This window comes from Mesoplodon mirus (assembly GCF_964341445.2).
Source record: "Mesoplodon mirus genome assembly, chromosome: 11".
NCBI lineage: Eukaryota > Metazoa > Chordata > Mammalia > Artiodactyla > Ziphiidae > Mesoplodon > Mesoplodon mirus.
In genome coordinates, this window is record NC_138987.1 from 86,203,096 (window position 1) to 86,215,155 (window position 12,060).

A 12,060-nucleotide genomic window follows, 5' to 3' on the forward strand; every position below is an offset into this window, starting at 1 on the left:
ACCAAACGTAAAATAGATAGCTAGTGGGAAGCAGCCTCATAGCACAGGGAGATCAGATCAGTGCTTTGTGACCACGTAGAGGGGTGGGATAAGGAGGGTGCGAGGGAAGGAGACACAAGAGGGAAGAGATATGGGGACATGTGTATATGTATAATTGATTCCCTTCGTTATAAAACAGAAACTAACACACCATTGTAAAGCAATTATACTGCAATAAAGATGTTTAAAAAAAGTGTAAGCTCCATGAGATAGTGTAATTCTTTGTTTTTGTTTACTGTTATATTTCATTTTACCTGTCAGATTTTTGACATTCGATAATTGGTAAATAAATAAATATTCAAGATAGTGCCTTTATTTTCTTTGAAATGTTTTAAAACACAGCTCTGTAATTTTCTGTCTTTTTTTTTAATGATACAAGATCCCATCAGACCTGTCACATAGTAACAGCTGTGGGTGATTTTTCCAAATTTCTGCTTTTGTGATTAATGAATCTTTTCTCAGGTTTATTGTTTGAGAATAGGTTAATATATATAACTTCCAGTGTAATTCCAAGATTCTAGCAAGCATTCATGTTGTGTGACTTTGGTATACTCAGGAACATCTTCTCCTGTCACGTGGCTTGTTTTTTTGTATCTCTTTATCAAGGGCTCTATGTGAATTTTTTTTTAAAGGAGATGTCTTGAATGTATCACAAATGTTTTGAATCAGACTCTCATGTGGGTGTGTGATTGTGGTTTCTTTTTAAAAATGTTTCACAGGTGATTCTGATGACCCACACTTTTTTTTTTTGCTATTCAGAATAAAAACTACAACTTCTAGCATTCACTATAATAAAGCTGCCATCACTATCAAATGCAGTATTCAAATATTTGTTCTCATTCACTCTACTTCTTGTCCTACTTGTGAGGGTGTGAAAGATCTCTGTGCACCAAACACAGACACTCAAAAAGATATGCAATTGAGAGAGAGTTGGTAAATGATTTGGTGCAGACTCCATTTCTGCCAGAGAGCAGACAAACAAAATGAAGACACATCTTTTAAATGGGCTTTGCTTTCTCAAGTTAATGTCAGCATTTCTTAATCCATTTCCATAGGCTTGAAAGAAACTTAACACTTTCTGTAATATGTTGTCTGACAATTGCAGCTTGGAAATTTTCTATTAGTCCTATTTCTTCAGCAGTATTTTAATGAGAGGTTGGAAGAAGATGTATCAAGTGCTGATAGTCAAATTAGAAATTAATAAGGTCTGGGAAATATATGACTTAATACATGAATGACAGATGTCATGATAGCATAAGCCCTCCATCATACTAGACTTTAGGCTTGAGTTAACATGGTCCAAACTGGTTTTGGTTCTTGTTTTAAAAAGAAAGGTATTAAGCTTTTCTTCTTATTTAGACTATTAATTTCTTTCTTCCTTTTTCACCTCTACCTATCTTCTAGTCACCGGTTTTATTGCATTACAATTACCTGAGCAAATACTTTTTCTTCTATTACACCTTAACCATACCTTTCACTTTGAATTTGTATGGATCATATATTCTAATCTTAACCACAAATGCATAGCCACACCTTAACAATGAGTACTCCCATTTTTTCCCATTTATAGTTTGTTTCATTGTCATAAATTCATAGGTGATTCATTGTTCCATCATTAGTATAGAATGTGAAAATTGTCAGTGAAAGGACCAGGAACTGCTCAAAAATAACATCCTACTCAATTAATACAATGTTCCTTGAAAACACAGCGGCAGAAGAATTTTTTTCTCCCCTTAAATATGTGTTTCACGGTCCACTCCAGCATCACTACTTAACGGTTCTAAGTTCACATCGTTCACGGATTTTCTTTCATTTTCTGATGCCTTGATATCTTTTCCTTGATTTTTTTTCTTCATAACAGAAATTAATACAACATATAAAACAAGAGCTGGGAGTTTTAAGCATGTAGTCAAGCCAAAGAAAGTATTTCTGTGAAAAGAGAAAAAAAAGTCAGTTTTTACTTGGAATTGGGTAAAACACTTTACAGTGTTGCTCTTCAGTATGCAGAAGGCCTTTAAAAAATGATGTTTGAAATCTTACATAAAAATATTGAAGTAGCAATTTCAGTGATTCTTTTGATTGGAGCATAAGAAGTGTGTGATTATTTTTAAAGGACTATTAACCCACAGAAACTAAGGATGGTGCATGATCTGCCCAAGTGCTATCCGTAAAATAAGGTATATTTGGAATGTTTAACTTTCTCAGAGACAGATTAGTTCATGTGTAATGAGAACAGATTATAAAGGAAATGAACTGACTGTGAGATAATCAGATTGACTCCATTTATATTGAACCAGGAGCCAATGTTTACCTTATAGCCTTGCTGTCTACGAAGCCCTGCCCTGTGGTCTTCTGAAAATTTTTCACAAAGCCACATAAAATTACCTAGTACACATGGCCTATTCCAAGGATTCTCAACTTTGATTGAACATTAGAATCACCTAAGGAGATTTTAAAACTCCCATTCCCCAGGCCACATCCCCTGACCAATTAAATCAAAATTGAAATAAGTATTTCAAAATAGAAGTTAGCATTTTTGGGGAATTCCCTGGTGGTCCAGTGGTTAGGACTCCATGTTTTTACTGCTAAGGGTGCAGGTTCAATCCCTGGTTGGGGAACTAAGATCCTGCAAGCTGCATGGCACAGTCAAAAAAAAAAGAAAGAAAAAAGAAATTAATATTTTTTAAAACTCCTCAGGTGATTTTAATGAGCAGGAAAGATTGATGACCACTGACCTGGTTGGTTGGGAAGCACTCGCCTCATAACTATTAACTAAATGTTGAGAAGCTTTATGCAAAAGATACTTTGAACAATTATTAGGTTTAACTGAATGGAATTAATTCTATAACTTTGAGTTGTTTACAAAGTTTATAGCTATAGTTTATAGCTATAATTCCTAATATTATTATTACACTGAAAATATCTCATTCTTTAGTAATTAACATAGTCAAAGGAAAAATCAATTAATGAAATATATTTATGACAACTTACCCATATAATGTGGAATTGTATATCCGACAAGACCCTTGCTTCCCATAGTTGTTGACAGACCACTTCATACAAGCTCTATCAATCAGAGCCCCAAAATATATAGGAGCTGGAATTCCTCCTGCAACATGAGGTGAGAAGATGTCAACCCAAGGAACATGTTTCAAAGGAAACAATGATATTCCACACTGATATATTTTGGATTATGTAGAAATTCAAAATTTTGGAGGACTTGTCCATTGATTTGGCCTAACTCTACTCCGGAATCAAGACTATGAGGAATCTCCAAAGCTTAAATCACATACAATAGTATAGACATCTTTTATCTACCCTCACCATGCCAACACACATAGGGAAGAAGGAAGATTATATGCCTGTACATTGTTCTTCTTATAATGCCAATTAACTTAAGCCTGGTTGGTAAAAAGTATAATGTTGTCAGTAAAACATAGAAGTTATATTGGTTCATATGTAATTTTTCTTAGGCAAGGACAGCTAGAATAGCAGGAGTAGAGTTATAACTTCACAGGGAAAGGGAAAATCTCTCAGCTCAATTGCTGCAAAGGCAAGAGATTTTTCAACTCTATTTTGACGTAAATTAAAAGGTGGGGGCTTCCCTGGTGGCGCAGTGGTTGAGAATCTGCCTACTAATGCAGGGGACACAGGTTCGAGCCCTGGTCTGGGAGGATCCCATATGCTGTGGAGCAACTAGGCCCGTGAGCCACAACTACTGAGCCTACACCTGTGCTCCGCAACAAGAGAGGCCGCAATAGTGAGAGGCCCATGCACCACGATGAAGAGTGGCCCCCGCTTGCCACAACTAGAGAAAGCCCTCGCACAGAAATGAAGACCCAACACAGCAAAAATAAATAAATTAATTAATAAACTCCTACCCCCAACATCTAAAAAAACAAACAAACAAAAAAAATCTTTAAAAAAAAAGGTGAATGCCAACACTAGGACTTCCTCCCCAGAGAAGCACAGGCCCAGCTTCACTGAGTGCTAGGCTGTGCTTTTTTTTTTTTTTGCCTCAGGGCTCCACTCCCACCTTCTTGGAGTCATGAAGCATTTTCTCTCCATTGATTGTGTTCTTTTTTTTTTTTTTTTTTGTGGTATGCAGGCCTCTCACTGTTGTGGCCTCTCCCATTGTGGAGCACAGGCTCCGGACGCACAGGCTCAGTGGCCATGGCTCACGGGCCCAGCCTGCGGCACGCGGGATCCTCCCAAACCAGGGCACGAACCCGTGTCCCCTGCATCGGCAGGGGGACCCTCAACCACTGCGCCACCAGGGAAGCCCGATTGTGTTCATTTTTAATACCTCCTGAAGCAGCCTGGGCTGTCCAAGGGCCTGTGGTGCTGAATTTTGCTTCTGTTGATGTTCTGATCATAATGATGCCTAGGTCTCTCCAGTGGCCTGCACCTAACCCAGTTTTTATTTGTAGTGTATGATTTTGCAGAATTTGACGATTTTCAGGAACACACATGTTGTCTTATAGCAGAAGTGCCCATCTGCTTTTACTGTTATTTTAATAAACTCTGACATTGATTCCTAATTCTAAGCATTGGTAACTTGACCAAATTTTAGAGATATGCTAATTTTCAAATTTTATATTGTTACATAAAAATGATAGTGATTCATAGTTTACAGTTTTGCCAATTCCATTTACTTTTACAGTCTCAATTTTCTGAGAATGAGAAATCTTAGAATGTCAAAGAACTGGTGTCTGAGACGAATATATCTGAGGAAAACTGTTACTGAGAAACTGGATTAGGAATTCATAGGTTTCTACAAATCTAAGCCATTCCTTTGAAAAATGAAAAATACGTGCCAACAATTTATTTTTCTTATATTAAAATAGCACTGGTTTGATCAAACTTAATGAATTAAATGTTTCAGGTAACAAACTTGGTCTTATATTATTGAAAATTTAAAACTTCAGATAACTTGTTTTCCAAATACCTATTTCAGTTTAATATACCTTCCACAATTTACATTGTATTCAGACAGTTGTTTGTGACTGGACATTTGGTCCTCAGTATGTATTTCTCCCCTAGAAGAGTTAGATTCCATTGGGCCATATACTGGATGTATCAAAATAGGATGCTCACAATCAGAATAGCAAAATTCCTTTTTTTCTATTTTACGTCTCTAGAGGAACTTCTTCTATTCTCAATCTCATTTCAGCATATCAGAAGGAGTACTAGCTCCCCAAATCCTCTTTCTATCTGCTAACTTCTATGGCTTAGATTCTAGGAGTGAAGCATCTCCATTGGATCTAGATGAACTGCCAGGATTGGACAGAGAGCTACAAAAGACAAGGTAGAAACTTTAATGCACATAGCTAACTGAAAGAAGGCAGTCTGAAAAACTACTTACTGTATGATCCCAACTGTATGATCCTCTTCCATAAAGTTTGCACTATTCCTGCCAGCTGGAAATAACTATCCTCTTTAGAACTCTTAGCACTTTGTAGCTCACTCACAGCCCTTATCATCCTGCAGTACCTCCATCTTCTCCTTCTCTCCCATACCTTTTATATTTTCTCCTTTTACCTTTGAGGATCTGTGATTTTCTCCCAAATATACTTGGACACCTGCTCCATTGTAATTTGGCCATAGTTATGCTTCTTTCTTTTGCTTGCAAGAGTCCCAAGGATTGACGCCCTCCTATTTCCTTTTCTTTCAGCCATCAGTGGTTGCCTCCAGGCCATGATCAGTTGCCTACCCCAATTCCTAGAGCAATCATGTCCTTTTCCTACTTCCCAGGAATAAGCATATAATGTTAACAGGTCTTAAAAAGTGGTAGCACAGGGGTTAGGTTAGAAGTTGTTAAGCTAACAAGAGAAAACTGTATGGTATAAATGGCAAATGGCAACAAATGGAAAAGGATAATTTTCTAAATCTTGTACTAATCACCTCATCTGAATATTTGGAAATAGGCCTGTAGCCTCTAGATTCTATAGTATTACTATTTGACAGCAACAACAACAAAACACAACTTTCTGAGCTTTCTTTCATTCAGAGCACTCCCCATTCCAAGATGCTCAGTTCTAGAATTTTAGTTCCCATGAAACCAAGCAGAACCCTGTGGGCCTCCGCAAGTACAAAGGTCCCTTCATGTCCCCTGCCTCTTGTTTGTAGAAAAGATGAAGTCTCCCAGGCCTTCCTGAGTCACAAAAGAGCAAGCTCAAGCAGTTAATGATTAGGACAACAGAGTCACAGAATCTTTCCAGCGTCTGATGTACATCCCTGAGTTGTTTTGCAGATACCATAACTGCCACCAAAGAAAAAAAGCTAACCGCCTAATGACCAGATTATAGCCATGCCATAAGCTGCTCCATCTATGGCTAGCACAATTCTAAGAACTGGCTTGAGATAATGGGATTAACATTATTGCTCATGATAATCTATATTTTGTGGGCATCAAAATAATTGTAGTTTACTCTGCCTGTATATGTAGGTGGGCAACTAAAATTATCAGCAAAAAGATACTACAGGTCCATGTCAACATCTTCTACTTTAAGAATACAGTGCCCTATGTTGGCATGAAATTATAGAAGATGGACTTTCATCCCTAATCCCATGGAATGGAATGGAGTGATGTCTGACAAGCAGCTCTTTTGCTCCTTTTCTGTTTGTCTATTTCTGTTCCCCTTAAACCTTAATTATAAAAATCAGATCACTAGGTAACATTTAGCCTAACTCCTGACTTGTGCTCTACTTAATGCACACCATGCCTTGCCTAACCTGTTGCTTCTTTTCCTAGATTAAAAGAAGTAGGAATGAAGAATTAAGTAGTTAAAAAATGATTGACTCTCTATCCCCAGTGCCCCCTTAGCAAACTTGCAAGCAGACCACACGGGCAAGGTAGCATCCAAAGGAAGATCAGGAGTAGTCAGCAGGTCTACATGAAGTGAAAAACTGATGAAGAATCTGACCTCCTACATTAATAATTAACTGAGATTATTCCCCCTTTTTCCCTTTAAAAACTATCATGGCTGAGCAGAATCTTCAGAGATGGTTTTGGGATGAGTCTGCCTTCTCCCTAGATTGCTGGCTTTCTGATTAAAGCAATTTTCCTTTCTACCAACACTTGCCTCTCAAAAATTGGCTTTTGAACAGGAAACAGCCAAACCTGAGTTCAGTAACACCCATTCCCTTCTGGATTTTAAATTTCTATTAAAGGTTATCTGCCCCAGCCTCAGAGAACTAGTCTGAGGGACTGTGAAAGTCCTCATCTGTTGTTTTGCACAATCTCCCAGGCCTCCTGAGCTGTTTTGGGCATTACCCCCCTCAGCATAGAAGGAAGGTCCTGCACTCTGCATATGGGAAGGAATATTCCTAAGTCTTAAATTAAATTCTTGGAGACCACTGATCTTTGTTTTAGAAAGGATATAATACAAATATGATGATGCCTTGTTCTTATAGATTGATTCTAAATAGAACTGACAATGAAATTCTCTCTTAGGTCATTTAGTTCTCCTTTATCTCATTATTTTTCATTTACCACAAACATTAAAATGATATTTTACTTATACCTTTTTAAAGAAACTTTCTGATAATTGGAAATCAATTACATTCAGTCTTTGAGCTTTGACATGAAAATTTATACCTGGAATTTATCATCTACATATTTATCATACCTAGTGTTCGAATAGTTAGTGCATGGAAACCCATGGCAAGTGATTTCAGTTCAGGTTCAACATTTCTGAAATAAGATAAAGGCAAAGCAACATTAAGCATCTCTAAAATACCAGATTGAGCGAAATATTAAAGCATTTCTCAGTGTTGTTCTTCATGATCTAATGAAAATCCTCAAGTGAAGAGCGGATATTATTTAAAGTTATATTTTCAGTTGTTTTAGAAGGCAAACATCTGAATGATATTAACAGTTCTTATTTCTTTACTTATTCAATGTGTTACAATTTCAAGACAGTTTTACAAACATTTCCACATTTGATCCTTAGGAAATCCTGAGATACTGGTTGGAATAGACTTTATGATATCTATGAAGACTGATTTCGTGTGATCTATTCAGTTGACACCTGCCATATGAGAGAGCAAATACTTTTATGTAGGTCTTGGTCTGAGAAGAACTCTTTTTACTACTTCATTTCTATCATTGCTGTTAACAGAAAAGTTGACTAATATGATTCATAAACTACATAGTATAACCAGGAAAGTCAAAAAAGATATCTGTATTCTACTGTCTAGTGTATTTAAATGTCATTTTAAAGGTAGCAAATACACTTGTATCCTCTCTTAAACTTTAACTCACTTTTGCATTTAGAAAGTTATTTCCACAATTCCATATTTCTATGTTCAATGAGCTGATGATACAACCAACTCTGTAATAACCTAATACATATCAAGCAAAATAAATTATCTGACTGCAGTGGCAAGATGGGGGAGGGTGACTGAGGCTCAGAAGTTCTGTTTTTACTGAAATATTGAATTAACTGATACAAAGGTTTATTTTTTTCTTGAATGACTGTATGTGTTCAGAGATAAATAAATTTAGTCATTCAACAAACATTTGCCATGTGCCTCCTAGGAGACTCTATGCTAGTCTTTGTTATTGATATAAAGACATAAATCATGTTTCATAGTAACTAAATGCCTTAGATAAGTCATTCAACCTCTCTTAGCCTCAGTTTCCTTATCTGCTAAGTAGTCTTATCTTGTATGTTGTGAGGATACAATGTAATAAGCTAGCCCTCTAAACCTCAATTTTCTTTACACAACATTGCCCCTTAAGCCTTGTAGGAGAGCTACCCCTGAGTGAGATTCTCAAAAGTATTCAAGAAAACTTATAAAAGTAAACAGGATAAAAAATTAAACATAGCATAATAAAAATTAAACACAGTAGAGTTATGTATTAAGAGAAGATGAATAGAAAGGGTTTTTTTCTCTGCTTTTGCAAAAGACAGGGACACTTCCACTAGCCGAGCTGAGGACACAAAACACTATCCTTGAGGACAGTGAAGCCATGCCAGTAAGTAGATGAGGTCATGTTATTCAAAGAGGTGGTTTCTTCCCTGAGGAAATTGTCATGAGGAAATCAGCCATGACAGTTAACTAGTCCAGTTAGCTGTCTCTCTCAAATATCAGATTTCTTAAAAGGGTTTTTTGGGAAGAGAGAGAAGGCAGTTTGTTCCTGGTTGAATTCTCTGTGACAAGTGCCTGAAGTGTCACTTTTCATTGAAGTTGATTTTTTAAAGGATATATTTGGCTTACAAGCCAGATGCAATAGAAGCAAAATTGAGATGTTTATCAACTTGTAGTTTTGCCCAGGGAGAGGGCTAGTGTGTAGGAGAATTGAGCAGACTTGGGGATAGTGATAATATCTTCCTGAAAGGGAACTTGAAATCTTAGACAACTCAATGGAAATGATAGACTTATGTGATATAATGACACACAACACACATACACCCATATACAATGACAATCACACACACTCCTACATTCACATGGATTCACACTTACAGACCCTCATGCTCATACTTACATGCACACTCAACACACACACACACATTTTTATCATGTAAAATATTGGTCACTGCAGCATGAGTCCTACCTCAATCTGATAGTGGTCAGCTCTGTATTTTGATCAACATTTCTCAGGATGGATTCTCCTCCTATCATAGCCTTCTGTTTTCCCTGATTCTGTTCTTGCCTCCCAAAGACAGATTCTCCACCCAACAGCCAGAGTGATCTTCTAATTGGATAAGATAGTTGTATAATCCTACTGCTCAGATCTCTCTGCTGGCTTCTTAATACAATGAGAGTGAACTCCAAAGTCTTTACTGTGATCCACAGGGTCTGTGTTATCTGCACCATGCTTACTCTCTCATTGTACTTCTCACCTCTTTCTTCTTCATACAGTCCTCCTGGTCTTGTACATGTCAAGTATGTTCCACCTCAGGACTTTTACCTCCATTGCTACCTTCCCTGGATTGCTCTTCACCTGTTCATATCTGCATGGTTTGTACCCTCAATCTTTATTCAGGTCTCATCAAATGACTTTCAGTGGAAGGTATCTGAATTAGTACTGCTTCTCCACCCCTTCTTTCTTTGCTTTTCTTTTTTCCTTTTTTTTTTTCCTCATCAGGTTATTCTCATCTATGGTCTCCCCTTTCCCACACTGGGAGCACATCAAATCAGGCTGTGGTGACAGTGGAATGGGGATCCTAAAGCAGACCCTGCCATTGCATCTGTGTTATCTGCACCATGCTTACTCTCTCATTGTACTTCTCACCTCTTTCTTCTTCATACAGTCCTCCTGGTCTTGTACATGTCAAGTATGTTCCACCTCAGGACTTTTACCTCCATTGCTACCTTCCCTGGATTGCTCTTCACCTGTTCATATCTGCATGATTTGTACCCTCAATCTTTATTCAGGTCTCATCAAATGACTTTCAGTGGAAGGTATCTGAATTAGTACTGCTTCTCCACCCCTTCTTTCTTTGCTTTTCTTTTTTCCTTTTTTTTTTTTCCTCATCAGGTTATTCTCATCTATGGTCTCCCCTTTCCCACACTGGGAGCACATCAAGTCAGGCTGTGGTGACAGTGGAATGGGGATCCTAAAGCAGACCCTGCCATTGCAATTTACAGAGACAGAGGGTAATTAAAACCCTGGTTAGTGAAGATGAAGTTCGCCTCCTTCCTCACCAGAAGGTAGTGATGGAGGGCCCTGCCGAGGGCCTGAGCAATGTACTAAAGCCTTGGCTGTTAGGCTTCTTAATGTTTAAGTTTTTTGGATGCATGGTGATTAGCTAATTGCATTTTACTGGAGATGCAGGCCCTTGACCTGGTGAGGCTGGAGGTTCAGATGCTCATGGAATGTTGTGGTCTAGTTTGGTGATCCATCTCTTTCAATGGCTCAGACAGGTGATTGAGTAAAAGCCCCAGAAAAGCACTTGGTAGACTAACCACACTTTGTAGAAGTGAAGTAGGATGTTTATCATGCACATCCAGATCATAGCTTTAGCCTCAATTATTCTGTAATATGTGGATTTCTTCATAACTTAACTATTCTTGCAGAGAGGGTGGCTTAAAGAGGAAAGGGGCTCTTATGATGAGTCATCTTCTATAACTCCTGTCCAATTTTTAAAGATTCACAGAGTTGGTTGAGCTTCAAATTCTTGGGAGGGAACAGTCTGAAACTACCATCTCTTTGAAACAGTGTTGTAAAAAAATGCTTTTGAAATTATTTTGAAAAATTTTTTGAAATTAATTTTTCTTGCAGAAAAGTTGCAAGAATAGTACAAAGAATTCCTTCCTCATTCCTGTCATTTGTATTTCCAAGCATTAAAATTTTATTACCTTTTCTATATTTTTACTCTGATTTTTTCTTCCTAATGCTTAACACTTCTTTTTTTATGTATTTGCATGCTTATATATTTATTGTTCCTTCTCCTACACCCATCCACTCTCCCATCCCTCACCCCCACTGAAAGCTAATGAAAGGAGGGCCCTTATCACTTTTGTTCACAGTTCCATCCTTGGCCCCTAGAACAGTGCCTAACATATATACTGAATGTGTAAATATCAACACTCCTGCTTAGTCTAGTTTTAATAATAGCCTTATGATGTAAGCATCGGGAAATCATTAATAGACTGAAGTTTATATTTTTATTCCACAGTCTGCCTCACAAAAGTTCTCTTTCAATAAAATCGAAGGTTGGTGAGAAATCGATAAATGTTTTTGATAAACGGTAATGTTGATCTTATCACTTTCTTATTAAGATAAAATTATCATCAATGTTGTAACAGTTTTCTCTAAAATTCTCGTTCTCCTCATGAAAAAATTTAAATTAAGAAGCCAAGACTTGTTGAGATGCAAGCTAATTTGGAGTTTTGAGACAACTTCCTGTAATTTAATGAATCTGTAATTTGGCAAATATGGAAAGCTTCTCCTTTAGAGTAGACAGTATTTTATGTTAAGGTAGAGCTTTATCTGTGGAATAAATTAGTATAAAAAATTTGACAAGATTTAAGGGTCATTGTGGAATTTAAACAACTATAGTCTCA

General features: G+C 37.2%; 1 protein-coding gene across 1 annotated transcript in view; it reads right to left on the reverse strand.

Annotated features, from left to right (window-relative positions):
- Positions 1-330: 330 nt before the first annotated feature.
- LOC309812440 (solute carrier organic anion transporter family member 1B3-like) overlaps positions 331-12,060 on the reverse strand; it is a 68,499-nt gene continuing 56,769 nt past the window's right edge. Inside the window, exons 13-15 of the mRNA XM_082636232.1 lie at positions 7,671-7,735; positions 3,031-3,148; positions 331-1,968 (exon numbers count right to left, since the gene is read on the reverse strand). Coding sequence (XP_082492358.1) covers positions 1,773-1,968; positions 3,031-3,148; positions 7,671-7,735 — 379 coding nt within the window. The 3' untranslated portion in view covers positions 331-1,772. The remainder of the gene's footprint in view (positions 1,969-3,030; positions 3,149-7,670; positions 7,736-12,060) is intronic.